The 21,228-nt window shown below is 39.9% G+C and overlaps 1 protein-coding gene across 2 annotated transcripts in view; it reads right to left on the bottom strand.

The window, feature by feature from the left end:
- Positions 1–21,228, bottom strand: part of LOC124596012 — a 137,879-nt gene that overhangs the window by 32,648 nt on the left and 84,003 nt on the right. For both annotated transcript variants that reach the window (XM_047134967.1, XM_047134966.1), the window contains exons 9-11: positions 12,024–12,257; positions 10,416–10,649; positions 9,085–9,309 (exon numbers count right to left, since the gene is read on the bottom strand). In XM_047134967.1, the coding sequence (XP_046990923.1) occupies positions 9,085–9,309; positions 10,416–10,649; positions 12,024–12,257 (693 nt within the window). The remainder of the gene's footprint in view (positions 1–9,084; positions 9,310–10,415; positions 10,650–12,023; positions 12,258–21,228) is intronic.

The raw sequence follows: 21,228 nt of genomic DNA, 5'->3' as shown, positions 1-21,228 counted from the left end.
GCGGCAACTTGAAATTAGCGGAGATTGAGGCCTGGCGGATGACGAGAAGAGAGGATATACTGAAGGGCAAGTTCCCATCTCCGGAGTTCGGATAGGTTGGTGTTGGTGGGAAGTATCCAGATAACCCGGACGGTGTAACACTGTGCCAAGATGTGCTGGCCGTGCACCAAGGCATGTTTAGCCACAGGGTGATCCTCATTACCAACAAACACTGTCTGCCTGTGTCCATTCATGCGAATGGACAGTTTGTTGCTGGTCATTCGCATGAATGGACACAGGCAGACAGTGTTTGTTGGTAATGAGGATCACCCTGTGGCTAAACATGCCTTGGTGCACGGCCAGCACATCTTGGCACAGTGTTACACCGTCCGGGTTATCTGGATACTTCCCACCAACACCAACCTATCCGAACTCCGGAGATGGGAACTTGCCCTTCAGTATATCCTCTCTTCTCGTCATCCGCCAGGCCTCAATCTCCGCTAATTTCAAGTTGCCGCCACTCATACCTCACCTGTCTCTCAACAACTTCTTTGCCTCTACACTTCTGCCTCGACTGACATCTCTGCCCAAACTCTTTGTCTTTAAATATGTCTGCTTGTGTCTGTATGTGTGGATGGATATGTGCGTGTGTGCGAGTGTATACCTGTCCTTTTTTCCCCCTAAGGTAAGTCTTTCCGCTCCCGGGATTGGAATGACTCCTTACCCTCTCCTTTAAAACCCACTTCCTTTCGTCTTCCCCTCTCCTTCCCTCTTTCCTGATGAGGCAACAGTTTGTTGCGAAAGCTTGAATTTTGTGTGTATGTTTGTGTTTGTTTGTGTGTCTATCGACCTGCCAGCGCTTTTGTTCGGTAAGTCACCTCATCTTTGTTTTTATGTATATTAACATAAAGTACACATATGTCTCTAAACATAAACAGTTTCGTTTTTTTGTGAGAATACTGCAATGCCACATACTGCAGTACCTGAACAGATTGATTAGAACAAGGTGACACATGCATGAAGGCGACAGTGTATTCACACAATGTGCTACTGTTCGTGTAGGTTTACTGTACTTGATGGTTTGACTGGTTTACTTATGGCAGCACAGTTTGTAGGCCAATACAAATGGTAGCACAATGTGTGAATACACAGCCATTTTCATGCATATGTTATGGCACAAGTGTAAATAAATACAGCCTAGGAAAAAGAAGTGTTCAAATGCCCGTACACCAAGTGGTATAATTTAAACCACTTATTAATAAGTATACTGGCATGAAAAAGCACAGCACACTCTGAAAACAGTGGGGCTCTTGTAACAGTACCGAGCTAGCACTTATCATTTTAAAAAAGTGATGTGCATCCATATGCTTTCTTATCAGTATATGATATTCGCAATTAAGATAGAAAATGAACTATTGAATATAAAGGTACAGGTATTGTATAGTATTGTTATTTTTATTTGCATGTGGATGAGCCATGTTGAGGAACGATGCACGTCTTCAACGTAGGACAACAATTGCAGTACCTTCGAGAGAGGGAGTACCTGCTTGGACATGAAAATAAAAGTTCCAGCAATCACTGGCCTGTCTTGAAGATGCGGCAAATATACATTAACAGTGGAGAATTAAGCTGTGAGAAACAAATGAAATATGATTTCTGAGATTCATTCTACGGTTGATGTTGAGCACTGTCAGTACGTCTTGCCATAATTTCTTGCATATATAATGGAGAAGTCAATACATGTGTTATTAATTCAAGGTGGACTGCATTGGTTATGCGGTAGTGATTAAAAATGTAGTGTAACAGTCTTTAATAGCACCACAACTATCAATTGATCAGAAATATGAGAGCCAAAGGGTATCCAGGTCAAGAATAAATGTAAGAAGAACTGAATTAATATTTCAATGCCAGTACACCACATTTGTGACATCAAGAGCACGACATGGATCAAGTTGATGGCTGGAAGCGTAACGGAAACTTAAACTTTGAATGAGACTAATGTATGGCATTATGTGTGATGAAAGCAGAAAATACAAAACAAAAACTGGTAGGGGAGATCATTAGACGAAAGTATTTAAGAAGAATAACCCACTTTACATGAAGAATTATCATGAGATTGTGGCATTACCAATGGCAACCAAATGAACAATTCACTGAAGAAAGGAAGAGCGCATGTTAATCTACATTCTAAAGAGCAATTATTAAAAAGAAATTTGTAGCTGATGACATGCAATTAAAAGTCACAGCATTTTATCTAACAAAGATGATTTTTTTAAGATGATGAAATGGAAGATTGACAGCCATCTGCTTTGACAGACAGCAAATAATCGCAATGACTGACCAATAAACTGCACAGAAATTTGCAGTGTGGGAGACAGTTCCACAACTACATCACAGCGTCACCGACAGATAAGATGGTGCACTGCAGTTCACATTATGATGCAGCATGCTGCACAACATAGCGAGGTGAGTTGTACTTTATTTTTCTGTCTTACATGATATTGCATTAATAGAGGGAAACATTCCACATGGGAAAAATATACCTAAAAACAAAGACGATGTGACTTACCAAACGAAAGCGCTGGCACATCGATAGACACACAAACAAACACAAACATACACACAAAATTCAAGCTTTCGCAACAAACTGTTGCCTCATCAGGAAAGAGGGAAGGAGAGGGAAAGACGAAAGGATGTGGGTTTTAAGGGAGAGGGTAAGGAGTCATTCCAATCCCGGGAGCGGAAAGACTTACTTTAGAGGGAAAAAAGGACAAGTATACACTCGCACACACACTCATATCCATCCGCACATACACAGACACAAGCAGACATTTTTCTGCTTGTGTCTGTGTATGTGTGGATGGATATGAGTGTGTGTGCGAGTGTATACCTGTCCTTTTTTCCCCCTAAGGTAAGTCTTTCCGTTCCCGGGATTGGAATGACTCCTTACCCTCTCCCTTAAAACCCACATCGTTTCGTCTTTCCAACTGTTGCGAAAGTTTGAATTTTGTGTGTTTGTTTGTGTGTCTATCGACGTGCCAGCACTTTCGTTTGGTAAGTCACATCATCTTTGTTTTTATGATATTGCATTATGTTGAAAGAGAACCGAGCTAATTTTAAGAAGTGATTTACAAAGCAAGTGTTGGTAATTATTGTGAACTGGGGAAGTATGGTTCAAGTACTAGTATTTGCACTTCATGACAGTATTAACAAGAAGGATTGAAGCAATTTTATGAGGTATTTCTGACCTAAATGCCAAAATGGGACAGCTAGTGACTGATCTGAAAACAGTGAAAGAACAAACCAATGTTAATTTAAATGCTCAAAGTGTTAGGTTTGAAAACACTTTTACTCAGATAAATGCTACTGTAGGACAGTTAACTACTACAGTAACTGACAAATTACGTACAACTTATGAGAGGGTATATCAACAGATTAAGAAGTTTGAAGAAAATATTGCTGAGCCATGTCAAGAAAAGGCTCAGGTAAGTTGAAACATACTATGAGGGTGAGTCAAATGAAAACCTTAAATATTTTTTTAAAATATTATTTATTGTGCAGAAGTGGTACAAAGCTGTATCACTTTTCAACATAATCTCCCCCACACTCAATGCAAGTCCTCTGGCGCTTACAAAGTGCATAAATTCCTTTAGAAAAAAATTCTTTTGGTAGTCCGCGCAACCACTCATGCACCGCATGGCGTACCTCTTCATCAGAATGGAACTTCTTTCCTTCCATTGCGTCTTTGAGTGGTCAAAACATATGGAAATCAGTTGGGTCAAGGTCTGGTGAGTATGATGGATGAGGAAGAAACTCAAAACGCAGGTCTGTGATTGTTGCAACTGTTGTACGGGCAGTGTGGGGCCATGCATTGCCATGTTGCAAAAGGACACCTGCTGACAGCAATCCACGTGACTTTGATTTGATTGCAGGCCGCAGATGATTTTTAGGAGACCTGTGTATGATGCACTGGTGAAAGTGGTCCCTCTGGGCATGTAATGCTCCAAAGTGACGCCTTTTTTGTCCCAAAAGAAAGTCAGCATAACCTTCCCTGCTGATGGTCCTGTTCGAAACTTCTTTGGTTTTGGTGATGAAGAATGGCATCATTCCTTGCTCGCTCTCTTGGTTTCCGGTTGGTGGAAGTTAACCCAGATTTCGTCCCCAGTAATGATTCTTGCAAGGAAGCCATCACCTTCTCGTTCAACGCACCGAAGAAGTTCTTCACAAGCATAAACAGGTCGTTCTCTCATTTCAGGAGTCAACTGCCGTGGCACCCATCTTGCAGACACTTTGTGAAACTGGAGAACATCATGCACAATGTGGTGTGCTGACCCATGACTAATCTGTAAACATGCTGCAATGTCATTCAGTGTCACTCGGCAGTTTTCCTTCACTATGGCTTCAACTGCTGCAATGTTCTGTGGAGTCACAATTCGTAGTGCCTGACCTGGACGAGGAGCATCTTCCACTGAAGTCACACCATTTGCGAACTTCCTACTTTATTCATAGGCTTGCTGCTGTGGCAAACATGCATCACCGTACTGAACCTTCATTCGACGATGAATTTCAGTAGGTTCCACACCTTCACTACGCAAAAACTGAACAACAGAACGCTGTTCTTCCCTGGTGAAAGTCGCAACAGGGGCGGCCATCTTTATATTAATACTGAGACAGTATGTGTGCATCTGCACTATGCTGCCACCTACAGGCCATTCTGCATGCTGTCTGTAGCGCGCTTACCAACTTACAGGAAAATGGCCCGAAATTTTGATTTGTCATTACAAATTTAAGGTTTTCATTTGACTCACCCTTTTAGAATTAAAACATCCACTACACTCACTTAAAAGGCGATTTACATTCTGAGGTAATTAACCATTGTGATTGAGTGAGGAATGAAGTAAATGAACAATGTAAATATGGATACGAAACAAATTAAAGAATGTACTAAATGAGAATTTGCAGAACAACAGAAACAAATTTCAGATAGCAGCGCAAGACTAAATGTTTCAAAGAAATGAGTCCCCTTTTACAACATTGGAGGTAAATGTAAATAATCTGACTGAAGAAAAAGTTCAAGGAAAGATAGATTCACTGTTTGATTCACTGTATTTGTTAGTGGACATTGAGAAAACAGAAGCAGAATTTTCAACATTAACAGCATAAAGTTATTTTAAACTTACTGTATGTAATGGTTATAATAGAGGGAAACATTCCACGTAGGAAATATATATCTAAAAACAAAGATGATGTGACTTACCAAATGAAAGTGCTGGCAGGTCGACAGACACACAAACAAACACAAACATACACACAAAATTCAAGCTTTCGCAACAAACTGTTGCCTCATCAGGAAAGAGGGAAGGAGAGGGAAAGACGAAAGGATGTGGGTTTTAAGGGAGAGGGTAAGGAGTCATTCCAATCCCGGGAGCGGAAAGACTTACCTTAGGGGGAAAAAAGGACGGGTATACACTCGCGCGCACACACACACACATATCCATCCACACATATACAGACACAAGCAGACATATTTAAAGACAAAGAGTTTGGGCAGATCTCCCGGGATTGGAATGACTCCTTACCCTCTCCCTTAAAACCCACATCCTTTCGTCTTTCCCTCTCCTTCCCTCTTTCCTGATGAGGCAACAGTTTGTTGCGAAAGATTGAATTTTGTGTGTATGTTTGTGTTTGTTTGTGTGTCTGTCGACCTGCCAGCACTTTCATTTGGTAAGTCACATCATCTTTGTTTTTAGATATATATCTCCTACGTGGAATGTTTTCCTCTATTATAACCATATCATTAATTTGAACCCAACAATTACGTTTGTTATTGTCGCTGTTGCATCTCGAAATCTTTCCTGTCGTATTATTTTCCCTTTATTTTCTCTTTCTGTTTTTACCAGTAGTCTCACTTTGTATTCACCTTCCCCTTTTTACCGTAATACAATTTTATCCCGCCTATATATACGTAACCCACTTCCAAACCATAACCAAAAAAATTTTTATTTTGCGCTTTCAACAATACCGCTGCTATAAAATCCACCGTTTCTAGTTCAATAACAGCTGCTTTCACGTATTAAACAATCATTTCGGCTAGTTCTAATAACTTTTACTTTATTTCCACTTCCGTTTTTCGCACATCACTGGTCATTTTTAGCTGCTCCCCACAGGTTTTAGCGTCATTATTTACAATTGTTAGCCCCATTTTCGTAATCTTTCACCACACCACCACTCCTTTTAATACATTTACACGTTTTTTCGAAATTTTCCCGAATTTCTCCGCCCTTTAACGTGTTTTAGCGGCAACACAACCACCTAACCTTCATGCACATCGCTGTCTACCAACCCAAGTTCACCACAGGATCAACTTAACCAACACTTTTTCGCCTTTTTTCATACCAGATCTCCAGTTATTTTCTAGTTCACCCTTATCTCTCCCCATATATTTTTATCTTTCATTTTCATTTCAACCTCATGTTACACTTGATCTCTGCCCAAACTCTTTGTCTTTAAATATGTCTGCTTGTGTCTGTATATGTGTGGATGGATATGTGTGTGTGTGCGAGTGTATACCCGTCCTTTTTTCCCCCTAAGGTAAGTCTTTCCGCTCCCGGGATTGGAATGACTCCTTACCCTCTCCCTTAAAACCCACATCCTTTCGTCTTTCCCTCTCCTTCCCTCTTTTCTGATGAGGCAATAGTTTGTTGCGAAAGCTTGAATTTTGTGTGTATGTTTGTGTTTGTTTGTGTGTCTGTCGACCTGCCAGCACTTTCATTTGGTAAGTCACATCATCTTTACTGTATGTAATGATCTATTTGGGAGACTGTTTCAATTTAGATCAAAACTACAGCCTGAATGCTGGAAGAAATATATAAATGAATTTTGTAGAATGTTTAAAAAGTTTTTTTTTTTTTTGGTCATAAAGTAATCGATGCTGATTTAGTTGAACTGTTTGATGGAAAGAGTTATTAATGTATGGATAGTTGGGTTTATTCTCATTGACACGTTATATGGTTTTGATTTACATGTGGAACTGAGGGAGAACATATTTACAAAATGTAAGAGTAGGATTGTGCTTGGGCCTGGGATCGTAGTGGAAAAGGTACAGACGGGATATCGTAATAAAAGAAATCAGAAAACCACCAGATATACTGACGTGGAATCTAGTGTCATAATGATCAGTAGTCTCTGATGAACCATTCAGGAGCACGTAGGGAAAACTGTAAGCATGCAAGTCACATTCTGACCAGGGATTTGGTCATGCAGGTGAACATTCAGTATTTTCCACAATAACAGTACTTCCCCCTGAACACAACGTTCCTCATTTCAATGACTGCTTCACAGCTCGTGCCAACTGGATCCATCCCACCAACACCAGCTTTTCTGAACTGCGCAGGTGGGAACTCTCCCTGCAATATATCATATGTTCCCATAACACTCCTGACCTCAAGCTTCATTAGTCATTGTCCTTACCCACCTAGCCCCTTCTCTGCTCCCATTCCAGCCGTACACAGCCCTCTATTCCACCAACACACTCAGTCTTTTTACTTCTCTCCTCTCTGCTGCTCCCATATCTTCCCCACCCTCCGTCTAACCTACTGACCACACCTAGCTGCCCTGCTCTCCACCCTGTACCTGAATGCTCCCACTAGCAGCACTTTGCCATCCCCAACCACTATCCTGCTATCCTCCCTCTCCCTGCCCCAGACTCCTCCTTACCCCCACCTGGTTGTCTCTCCCATCTTTGGCCAAAAGCTCACTTTCTGACAGTCTTTTTGTTGTGCCTATCTGTGATTCAGCATTGCTGCTATATGATGAGTAGCAACTATCCTTTTCATAATATTGTTACATTCCATCCTGGATCTTCCACTGTTCCAAAAATAAAAAAATAAAAAATAAATAACTGTTAGCCTTTCCTTACTCATTCCTAGTGGAACATTATTACTAACATAGACTGAAAAGTGCTTTTCTGTGTTTACCTCTCATCTACGGTGGCTGGCCATGCACAATTCTAGCCCTTTGGCCATTTCATTTTCACATTCACTGTCTCTCTTTCCCTCGTCTCTATTCCCAGTCCCGGTACCACATTGACACATGGGTTTATATGTTACATTGTCACAAGAAATGACTTACAGAGAACAGTGAACTGAAATTATTAATAAAAGAAGATGTAGAACATGCACAGATGAAAGTAGAGCAGCAGAAGGTGGTTTCCTCCAGAATACGAGTTGGCATGGAAGATTTATTCTGTGATTCCCTTTCCTTCCTCCCTCTGCATCAAAATTAGGAGAAAGTATCATAAAAAGTCATTTGTGTATTACAGGTGACTATTAACACAATTAACATTTCAATTATAGGGGGGCAAGATTTAGGTTTTATGTCTGGACTGGGGTGAACCTGGGTTGGGACCCCCCGTGGGGCTTGCAAGCGGCAAGAGGAGAGAAATAGAAGTTGGAAGTGAGAACAATGTATGAAGAGGATAGGGTGTGATAGTGATGAGTTGTATTATGCCAACACTGTGAAATTTATCTGTATAGCTGAAGTATTTGCAAACTGACATGTAGCACATTAAAATAAAATAAACTAATAAGAAAGACCAGTGAAAAATGGAGTGAGGAAGGCATGTTTCATCAACATTTAATTAACAAAATTTCTCTCTGTGTATTTTTGGCAATGAAAATTATTACAAATGGTGTATTCAAGATTCACCTCCCATTCCCATTTGCTTTCAAACTCCTTTTCAAACACCAGTCCTGAAATCACATTTTCCTCTCATTCTTATTTAACATCTCTGTGTAGCGTGTCCTCAAGAGCGAGTCATTTCTATTTACTTCCAGGAGTAAAGACTCAAAACAACAACTTGTCAAATATGTGTTTCACATGAGAACTAGAAACAAAACAAATGAAAAAACAAAAACCCTAAATGGGAATTGTCATAGTGTTATAGAATAACTGCTCGCAGAAATCACCAGAATTAAACTTTACAGGGCAATCTGCCACCCCCCTTCCCCCCCCCCCCCCCCCTCCCGCATCCTCCCAATAATAATAATTCAGTTCCTATGATAGATCTATAATAATGACTCAAATATGAAGTGATGAACTGATTACCTCTTTGTTATAATTAATAGCAACTTCAAAAAATTTCAGGAGGTCTCTTTTGCAGGTATCAGGTACTTTTAGAGAAACAAATGAAAATAGAAGCTGTAGTACATTGGTCAGAGTTATACATCTTATTTTGTTCTTTTCACTGCTCAAATTACTTTTTATCACCGACGACCAAAGGACGAGGCATCTCTCTATGTCATCTGATGAACATAACGCAACAGCTGTTTTCTGAAATAGAGCCAAATGACAACATATTTTACTGAGTATAATTAACAATAATAATGTATTTCATTAGTTCATATAAAGCTGTGGCAGACATTAATTATATCCATGAACCTACTTTCCTAAAATAAAATAAATAAATAAACAAACAAAAATAAAACAGATGTCATCAGGCAAATTGAGAAAGGAACTGCAGATCCTACATTTAGTTCTCATTACAAAATAATATTACAGTAGTGGAGGAGTTATTGCATATAATGAATTAGATGTAAGATGAGTAAGAATCTGGATTCTCAAAAATACAAAAAATATATCAATAAAAGAAAAATGACAATAACATTGAAAAGTCCTACCTTCAGTATTTATGAAGCTGTGCAAAAGTGTGTAAGCTTCATTTACACATGCAACAAATATGAGAAAATCATCATGAACTTTTTGAGTGCCACTTAGACTATGCTCTTACAAGGACTGAAATGTCAGTATGTACTAACATTACAAAGACTGTCAGATTGAAAAAAATCCTGTTGTAGACTAGAAGTATCTTTTCAAATTTAATCATTTGCAAACTATAAATTGAAGAAAAAAACTGCAATGTGTATTCATTTCATTAATGTACAGAAAAATTTTTCATATTCAAGACTGAACCGTACAGGCTTTACACTGCACAACATATGAACTGAGTTCATTCTCACTACTGTAGTGTTATTATGTAGATTGTTTTATTTCATGAATAACAGTTTGTAAAGAAAACTGGGGCATGCTAGTAAAGCATTGTGTTGTTCAGACCAACCTTTGAACTGAAGCTAAGTTTACATTTTTTTTCCTCCAGTTTTTTCATCATCAGGACATTAAATCAGTTGCAATGATCAAACTGCAAGTTTATTTCTTTGTCCATCATTTGAAAAATAAATCATTCATACTTCATTGACACTCTTCCCTCTTTAGTAAGATTCATTTAATTATTATTCACATGAGCTATGATTATCAGAACCATGCACTAAATATTATATAAGTCTTTTCCATCAATACAATACTGTAAAATAGGATTTATTATAAGCAACTGCAAACTAATGTTCCAAGTATGCACCATAAAGAAACAGACTTTTACTCACAGTCTGTGATGCAAGACTCTGAATAATGTGTGTATACTCCTCCAATGTGGCACTCTCCAGTAGAAGCTGTGCATTGTCTACAGATACAGCAGTATCTGTTGTAACTTTTGCCCAAGCTGTAGTTACAAAATCTGCAGGGAGAAAACGCCCCAACCTACTGCGATGGCGAAGGACTGTGGAGAGCAACGCAATGGCATCTTCTGTCTGAGGGCCAGAGTTCTTAGCACTGGACAACTGAAAAAAAAGTAGTCAATCCAGTAAAGCAACAGTGTGGCATACAGCCATTAGTTAAGCACAAAACATAAACCATTACACGAATAATTGAAAAAAAAAAAAAAACTGGAAGATTATTACCAAGGAACAAATGAATCGGAAGACATAAAAATAATGGTGCAGCTGGCCCCAAAAGATGACATGTATGGTATCACCAGCACCAATTCGTTAATATTTCCTATCAGTGTCAGTTAACATAGTAACTAATAATAAACAATTAATGATGCATCAGATTTACTCCCAAATTAAATTTGTATATTATGCACCGGCATTAGTTTCAGACTTACAATCTGTAATAAGATGGGGATAATTATTTCTGCGAATAACAGTAAGTGCTGAGCACCTCTCAGTGCACTTTCTAGCAAATACGATGATCTCATGAAATAAGGTCACCAGAATTAAAAGTGGCACAGGAGAGGAGCCTGCTAAAGATTCATAACAGGAAGATGAGACATATGTTACAGAGCAATTTGAAAATTCAGAGGAGCTGGCATTAGGGGGCAGGAAGTAACATGAGTTGTGAAACAGAGACTGAAGATAATTATTTCACTTTGGCTGATATGCCCTACCAGTGAGTATTCAAATTTGCCCTTCTACATAATGTGGAGTCAAGGAGAATCATTACTCATTTCAGATGGCTCATCTAAGCAGGTAGCGGGATGCAGTTAAAAACAATACAAACACTACACATTAATTACTTTTGCTATTTTATCCACGACACACAAAAAGAAAATTTCCTGATAAGCATAAAAAAGAACATAATCTGGTTGAAGTACATGCAGAGAATACACATAACAGCCAAACAGACAGTATCTGAAGAAGAGGGTTGGGGCAGTTGTCGAAATATTGTGCATAAAATGGATACGACAACTTGGTAGAATACCAGGAAGCACAATGACAGCCAATCATGCTGAGAAAATCTGAGAGATCACACTAAGAAATAAATCTTCTATTCACATTTTTTCCCTGCTTTACCTGTGTCAGTTTTTCATAAGTGAAATGGAAGTGCATGCTCTATGAATTTTTTTTTTTTTTACTTCCTGCAGAAAACAGCCACATCAACAAACTTGTTGAATAAATATTCTGCCTCCAAACTATTTCACAATGACAAGAAATAAAATGTGTTGTACAGAAACACAAAAAAAGTAATGAGCTGAGTCAGCTGAAAAAACTTGTGAAAAAAAACAACATATGAAGCTCTCAATACCACAGTAGTAAGATCAATAACAACAAGTTTACCAAATTCAATGAACACATTTAGTGACATGCACAAGAGAATAAAACCAAAGTTCACGTACTAAAACCAAATTAAATAAAAAATATGAACATACGTACAGCATTTTGAACAAACAAATCCAAGTATTTTACAGAATGACTGAGTTGCTTCTCTTTGTTTTTACTGAGGCTGTTAGTCAAAGTTAAATTAAAACTCCGCATCAGTAAGTGTATCAATTCGGGATTCTTTTTTGTATTTCCCTTCTTCAAGAAATCAAGCAATCTGCGGCACAGTTTATTGCGGTATGCTTTACAAATTGAGCGGCTGGTAGGTTTAAGATGGCGCTGTTTTCCCTGAAAAACATTTAAAGTTTTTTTTTTTTTTTTTTTTAATATAATATAATACAAAAACACAAATTTCAGTAATAATATAATTACACAAGATTATGACAACAAATTTGAAACATATCTCTTTTCTACCACTAATGCTGCTGTGGCTGAAGAAGCTAGTTCTCCAAGTTGCAAGTAATTACCATAATTCTCATTATATGCTAGTCGTTTTTTTGCCCGTACACTTTACAAAAGCAGCGAGGTGCGGCTACTACTGCTGCCTCTTTATGTACAAGTTGACTCATTCCACACCCCTGAATGCTCTTTCTCATTATGTGATTCACGGAACATGATGTGTGGATGAATGAACAGTTTTTAAATTTTGGAAGTACACTTATCAGCACAAAAAATGGCAGTGACTGAAATTTGAAGTACCCACCATGTTACACACGAGCCAACCACATTAAAGGCTGTACAGATCTGCTCATAACAGTAAAGAACACTTGTAATTGTGATTGTAGTAGACGGATTAACACCTTTTTGACATTCAGAACAAGAAAGCATCCTTATAAACATGCACAAAAATAGCACCGTGTCATTCGTAGCATTGCAGACTTAGTAATGTCACTTCATTTCGTGGTGTGGAGTCAAGAGCAGTAAGAAGTTTCTTCTGAATGTTGGCAGCTGTAGCATACTGTAGTTGTTTCCTCAGTGGCACAATCAGCGGTCTAACAGACAACTGCCTAGCAACAAGGTTTGGTTCATATCTTGCCTTATGCTTTTTTTTTTTTGTTTTTTTTTTTTTTTTGTCCCATTAACTTGTTTAATCAGCAGGAACTACGAAATTACTAGAATGAACAGTTCACGGTACTTATTAAGATATTTTCAACCACCAAAAGGGCACAGCAAGGGTGGATTCTTTACCATTTAATATCCCATCCAAAGGCCTTCAACTTCAACGACTGTCTGCAGTCGGCTTTTGCAGTGGACAATAAATCTCTCATATCCTGTCATCATCTCCTACCAGGCAGCTAGAGCGACGTTCCAAAGGTCAAGGTCATCACAGGTTCTTGGCAGGTTGGATAGGGGTGGGGTGGGGTGGGAGGGAGACGGTCAGGTCAGCTTTCTTGCTTCACTCATTTAATCTGTGCCCATATATTTTTAATAGGGTTTCGGTCTGGGCAAATGGAGACTAATCAAGAAGAGAAATGTCTGTTCTGCAAATCACTCCTGCATCATCCCTGACACATGTGTGGGGGAATGGTCCTGTTGGAAACAGAATACTCTCTCTGGAGATAACTCCACTGATGGGAGCATATTATTAATCATAATATGGGTATAATGCACAGCATCAAGTCAACCATCTATCGTGTGAAGCACTCCATGTCCACGGAAACTCATCCCGCCCCACTGTCCTCAACCAATGCTAATTGGTGATGATCATCATAGAGCCTCTTCTTGATAGCCACATGTTTGCTAAGTAGTCCAGACCCTGAAGCCAGCGCCAAACCACATCCAGCGATCCAGCAAATGTAGTAGTTTGTTTCAACTGCACCGCTCTTAAAAAGGATTTTGCCTTGATGTGTTGAGAAGCTCTTTATCCTGGACAAGTGCTGTTACATGTCAAAGTAAAGTTCCTAGATGCCAACTGGATTCTCCAGTATCTCAATAATGTTTCATCCACCATTGCACAGTGCGCCGTACTGTGCCGCAGCCTCTGACACTGTCAAATTCTCTTGCTCCACAAGAGTATTGGCACGGTCCCGAATAGCCTGCTGATGATTAGGCATGTCACATGAATATGTGACTCAACTGCAAGCTTGTGTACTCTCATTGGCTATTACAGAACGAACGGTGCAGCTGCAGACTCAACACACTGCAACAGACTATTGGTCTACAACTGTGTTAGATATAATGAAGCTGTTAGGTATAATGAAGCTGTTTGAACAATTCTCATGCATTATGTTAAAAAGAGGCAATAAATTTAATTTTTTGTCTCCAGGGAGACCATTCTCCATCAGAAGTGATTCTTGTTCATTTGTACCCAAAATTCCACCACTTCGGTGGGAAATTAGCAGCACATCATCAAAATGTGTTTCATACAATATAATGGAGGGCATCACAGAAAACATATTGTTTGAACCAGAAGAACGTGTGTCTTCTGGCCGAAAAAGAAACTCATACGGAAATTAACACTTGACATGCAGTGACCATTTATAAACATTACTTCTGTTAACAGGCACTATATCTATAGATAATAGTAGGACATATCTGGAATAATGACAAGATTAGTTTCCTACAACTTTTGAAGTAATATTTCCTCATCTGCAAGTTCCTAAGGTACACAGAAGAATATGGCAGGTTGCATTTCATTCATGTCAGTCCTGCACTGGACCTCAGTTCTGGCTGTGATTTCCACCAGCCAATTTTTGCGTTGTCAAGTGTACCAGACAGAAAATAATACAGTATACTGTTTTAAGCTGACGCTATGTGACTGCAAGCTACAAAAAAAGTATTACCAGTATACCTAGAGGGTCTCTCAAGTTTCTTCCAGCCAACAAATTTCTAAAAGAAAATATGTTTAAATAGTTCCTGTGGTCTGAAGTATTACAAAAGGTGCAAGTGCCCAACCTGTACAAATAGAACCAAAAGGGTATCTTTGCACTGGGTATTACTGACCACTGCTTAAGCCCTTTGTAATACTGGAGAAGACTTTCAGACATGTAAATTGACACAGGAAACGTAATTTCAGTGCAGTATGAATGGATTGTGTAATAAGTCACGTGATTTAGAATCCAGTACCTTAAAGCTCTGTGATTTACACAAAACAAAAAGTAAACATGAGAGCTCAGTGCATCTAGGATAATGGGCTTAAATGTGCAATATCGTACAAACATGCTCAATGCAGGAAACAACATAAAAGATGTAGGTGGCACTAATTGTTAGTGAATATATTACAGTTAAAATAAACTCATTTCTTGAACTGTACACTAAAGGAAAAACTGAAATGACTGGTGTTGTGCTCCAAACAAATATTCAGCCAAAGGGGTTAGCTAAACATAAAGACACTGGAAGGTACCACCCACCAAATACTGATGTGTTCTACTACCTGAATGGACTTAACAGCATAATACAGATTTGACCACTAACCTTGGTATAGTTGGAGAGTTAAATATTAATGCAAACTTCTGCAATATAATGTACAGGAAGTTGCTGACATTAGAGCAAGAGTCAAGCTCTGCCCAAATAGATTACACAACGATCAACAGGTATGCGAACAGCAGTGTTAGTACGGAAATGTTTATTTTCATTACTCACACAACTACTGCCAGTTGTCAGAATACCTAAGTTTTGATGTACTACTGATAACTAAAGTTATGTATCAATTATAACCAAAATATACAAGCAGAAGCAGATTGTGAATAGTGTCAAACTAAGAATTTCAAAAATAAGCTAGCAGAGGCGATGAGGGACACCATTTATCAAGCTGAAGGCTCTGAAAACAAATGAGATGAATTTTACAGAATAATGTTAAGGCATTTTCACTACTGCTGTTCTACCAAAGAAATAGCCAGGGTACTAACATACTGCCATAGAGAAAGTACTATTAGACTGAAACTTATACATTTGATTCAGCCAAAGCAGAACACACATGATATTGATATTGTATACTTGTATATTAAAAAACAGGAAAAGCTCAATTAAAAAAACCTTCTATGGCAAACCTCTTACAATGGAGGGAACAGCTCAACAATGATGCAACTGCGTACTCAGCCAATACAGATAAAGCATCCCAGACACTAATCAGTAAACACTGTACAACATTGAATAAGTCAACATAATTCAAGAAGGTCATCTAGTAAAAGATCCAAAGACATTACTTAATTTGTTCAATAAGCATATTGTTTCTCCTTCTCACCACCCAGCCTCCATTATAGATTTGAAGGCTGAGACACCAAGTAACATCACACATTGAGCAGTGATCGAATTTGTGGAGATGAACTGACAAGAAACATTTAATACAATACAAAAGTTAAGGAACTACCACTTGTCTGGATGGGATAATTTCTCAAGCATAGTGGTGAAGAACTGTGCGAATGAGACCACTAAACCTCTTACCTACCTTATTAACTATAATATTTAAAAAAAATTATATTCACATATCTTAAAAATAAGTGTAATTCATCTAGTGCATAAGATGGGATGTAAGGAAGTAGTTTCAAATTACTGAAAGATGTCACTGATATCCATTTCCAGTAAAATATTTGAAACTATTGTCCTATCTCAACTCATTAATTTCCTCTCTAGACACAAATGCTTACCAAATCTAAGCACAGATTTAAGAAAGTTCTAAGCATGACCACTGCAGTTATTATGATTCTTACATGAAGATTACAGTCACACAGAACAAGATACACATGCTGCTGGTATATTTCTAGACCAGAGCAAATCTTTTGACTTAGCAAACCATTAAAGTTAAAGAAACTGAGGGCACACGTCCATGAAACTTCTAGCCACATACCAGATCTACTGGAAACAGTATACCAAAATTATACATGAACCTGACAGTTAGGTTGTAGCTTTCAAATCCTGAAGTGAAAAAGTGATACAAGAAGTCCCTCAGGGCTCCATTATTGGTTCTTTCTTTTTCCTAATATATATTAATGACATTGTGTATCCCTTCAATTCTCACATTGTATATTATTCTGATGACCTTTTGGCCTTATTCTATAGCAAATAGCGTGAGGAAGTGGAATTTTAGCAGGTTGGGGGGTATTAAAACTAGATAAACTAGGAAAAGATAGACTGCTATTTACTGTAAAGAAGACACATCAAGTTGGAGACAAGCACGATTAAAAGACACTCACATGTAGCTTTCGGCCACAGCCTTCGTCAATAAAGGCGCTTGCACATGCACACGCACACGCACACGCACACACACACACACACACACACACACACACACACACACACACACGCACGCACGTGCGCACGCAAGTACGTATGCACGCATACAAAAAGCAAGCACACCTGACTGCCTACTCCACTGTCTCAGGAGGGATCGCAACATCATGTGTGATGCAAGCAGCCATCTGGAGGGGGTGGGGAAGGGGAAGGAGAAGGGGAAGGGATAGTAATGTACAAGTGGGGGGAGAGAGACAAATGCTGTCTGGTGGAGTGTGCTGGAACTAAACTCCAACAGTTTCAGCGTCAGGAGGATGTGGGGCAGGGAGGTGGGGAAAAAGAAACAAAAAATGGGAGGAGTGGGGAAAAACAGGTGGATGCATTAGCAGAGGGCTGCAAATAAACAGGGCGGGAGATGAGCATGGGGAGGAAAAGGTAGGACATAGGGGATGGAAACTGTTGGGTGGAGGATGTGGGGACAGTATGTTACCGTAGGTTTGAAGTCAGGATGATTACGGGAGCGGAGAATGTGTAGTAAGGATAACTACCATCTGCACAGTTCAGAAAAACTGGTAGTGGAGGGAAGGATCCAGATGGTTTGGGTAGTGGAGCAACCATTGAAATTAAGCGTGTTACATACAGTTCCATATTGTGCCAGCAGTTGGTCTGCTTTGCTTTTGACCACAGTTTGGTGGTGGCCATTCATCCTTGTAGACAGCTGGTTGGTAATCATACTAATGTAAAAAGCTGTGCAATGAGTGCAATGATTGCAGCAGAGCTGGTAAATTACATTGTTGTTTTCACATGTGGCCCGCCCCCTGAAGGGGTAAGATACACCTGCGACAGGACTGGAAGGAAGTGCTGGGTGGATTGGACAGGTTTTGCACCCGAGCCTTCCACAGGGGTATGATCCTTGTGGCAAGGGGTTGGGATTGGGAGTGGCATAGGTATGGACTAGGATGTTGTGGAGGAGCAGTGGGAAGAATATCGGGTAGGATGTCCCTCATTTCACGGCATCATCATGTCCTGGTGAAGGATATGGTTCAGTTGTTCCAGTCCAGGGTAGTACTGGGTGATGAAGGGAACACTCCTTTGTGGTTGGTTTTTGGGAGGAGGATTGAGATTGTGAGGAGAAATGGCACGAAAGATCTGTTTGCAGACTAGGTATGGGGGATAGTGCCTGTCTGTGAAGGCCTTGGTGAGACACTCAGCATACTGAGCAAGGGAGTTTTTGTCACTACAGATACACTGTCCCTGGGTAGCCAGGCTATATGGGAGGGATGTTTTTGTGTGAAATGGATGACAGCTGTCAAAATGCAGGTACTGTTGGTGGTAGGTGGGTTGAATGTGGACAGAGGTGCGAATGGAGCCATCAGAGAGGAGGAAGTCAACATCTAGGAAGGTCATGCTGGGATGAGGAGAACCATGTGACGTGGATGGGAGAGTAGGTGTTGAGATGGTGAAGGAACAAAGACAGAGTGTCTTGGCCCTGGGTCCAGATCATGAAGATATCATCAAAGAATCTGAAGCAGACTAGTGGTTTGGTGTTTTGGGAGGCTAGGAGGGTCTTCTCTAGATGGCCCATAAAAAGATTGGCATTGGAGCAAACCATGCGGGTGTACATGACTGTGCTGCGGATTTGTTTACAAAACTTCCCTTCAAATGACAAGTATTTGTGGGTTAGGATAAAGTTAGTAAGGTGTATGAGGAGTGAGGTGATGGGTTTGGAGTCTGAAGGACATTGGGAAAGGTAGTGTTCAATACCGGTAAGATCATGGGCATGAGGATGTTGGTGTACAAGGGAGTGACATCCACAGTGACAAATAGGGATTCAGAATGGAAGTTGTTAGTGTCGTTGATGTGAAAGGCTAGGTTTTGGGCAATTGGTTGGAGGTGCTGGTCTAAAAGAGCTGAAATTCAGTAGGGGCACAACAACCAGCTACAATGGGGTGCCCCAGAGTGTTAGGTTTATGGATTTTGGAGAGCAAATGGAAGGTTAGTGTGTTAGGGTGTTATCATGGTGAGGGGGGGGGGGGGGGAAGATGGGATCAGGGGAGAGGTTCTGAGGCAGGCCTAAAGATTTCAGTAGGGACTGGAGGTAATGTTGGACTTCTACGATGGGATCACTATGGTACAGCTTGTAGGTGGAGGAGTCAACACAGTTGGCAGAACACTTCTATCAGACATTCACTGTGATTCAATACGACAGTGAAGAAGCCATTGTCTGCAGGGCAATATATTATGTTTTTAGGATTGCACAGTACAGTATCTTACAGAGGGAGCAGAGGTGGTTCTGCAATGTCTGTGTCATGGAGATGTGTTTCTAGGTTTGTGAGGGATAGAGACTGGCAGATTCTGGAAAGGAGGAATGGGATTTATAAAAGGGAATTTTTTGGTTAGGCCACTGGAGGGAGGGATGGCTTAAGCAGTGAAAGCAGCCATATTATATACTAACTCTGCTGCAACCACTGCACAGCTTTTCATATTAGTATAGCAACCAACTTGCTGTCCACCAGAATTACTGGCCACTGCCAAACTGTGACTCTGAATAAAATTGACCATCCAGTGGCACAACATGCAGCTGAGCACAACATGCTTGATTTCAGTGGCTTGCTTCATGACCTGGACCATCTGCATCCTTTCCTCCATCACCAGCTTTCTGAACCATACAAATGGGAGTTTCCTTGCAACAAATACTTTTGCTTCATAACAGTCCTGGCCTCAATCTCAGCTAGCCCACTGTCCTCTCACCCCCTGATCAACAGGTTCCCCTTCCTCTGTTTTATCAACCCTCCAGCTTCATGTCTCCACTTCATGATCATCATGCACCACTCCCAACCGACTCCCGACACCTGTACATCATATGTCTAGCCCATACACCTGTCACACCTCCTTCCAGCATTCCTAGTCATCAACGAGGTTGCCTCCCTCTGAGCCACTAGCTACCCGTTCCTGACCCTCCTTCATGCCTCTACCCTCTCTCTCGCTCTACCCAACCCATCTGACACAACCCCCACACTACCCCACCATAGTCTACCTGCCGAATTGCAATCCTGGTACTGAGTATTCAGCCAGTGTTGTGTGGATGTATGAAGTTTTGTTTTCTCCCCCCCCCCCCCCCCCCCCCTTCCTGTCCAGCTACAAAAAAGGGTTTAGTCTGAAAGCAAGGAAATTCAAGTTTTGTGTTACCTGTCGATAACTCAGTGCTTCTGCTTTTCAGTGAGTGGTCTGCTTTACTCCAAGGTATTTACATTCCAGCAGAACTTTCCTACAAAATTAAGAAATTACTATGTATATGTTTATGGGTGAAGATTTACTCTGTTTTCTTATTTACTTTCATTTTGTGGAACAATCAGATATAATGACATATCATGCTCTCCAGACAAGTGAGTGAAAAATGCCAAATTTAACTCTTGAGGCAAGTATTCACGCCACACACAAACAGTGGAGGCGATGTAAATCTGAAATCCTTTTTTGGGAGCAGTGTCTGTACTATACGATATGTTTGATTGGATATGTACTGAGTAGTAAGAAGCAAGCAGTTCAACATAAAATTTTGTTTGGTCACCCGCCACATGTGACTCATTCCATTGTTGGCAGCAAGATGATGTACTGGACTACATTACTACTCTGTACAGTCATCAATGATTCCTGTTGCATTGATACAGCTGCCCTCAACAAGCCAGTGTACTGAGTACAGTATAACGTCCTTCATACCAATACATTCCATGGCCTATACCATTCATGTATGAGGTGAGGGAAACTGTATAGCTCCACAATCTTATCTGTTTTATGTTATTTTCATTATTTTATAAAAACTGGAGCAGCAAAACTGTTCCTCTGTGTATCACAAATAACAGTTTTGTGAGAACAATAATGCCCTTCATTCCAAAATTTCCACTTAAGTTTCCTGAACTCCATTACACTTTGATATGGGTTCTACTAAACACTTAGATAGCAGTACAGATATCCATTACTTCAATGTCTTCCATCAGTTCAACTTGATAAAGATGCCAAACACTGAAGTACTACTCTAAAAAAGTTCTCACTAGGTTCACTTTCTTTTCTCTGTCTTTTTTTAAAAATGTCT

This window comes from Schistocerca americana, chromosome 2 (genome assembly GCF_021461395.2).
Source record: "Schistocerca americana isolate TAMUIC-IGC-003095 chromosome 2, iqSchAmer2.1, whole genome shotgun sequence".
NCBI classification, from domain to species: Eukaryota; Metazoa; Arthropoda; class Insecta; order Orthoptera; family Acrididae; genus Schistocerca; species Schistocerca americana.
This window is presented reverse-complemented; position numbering and strand designations above follow the sequence as displayed.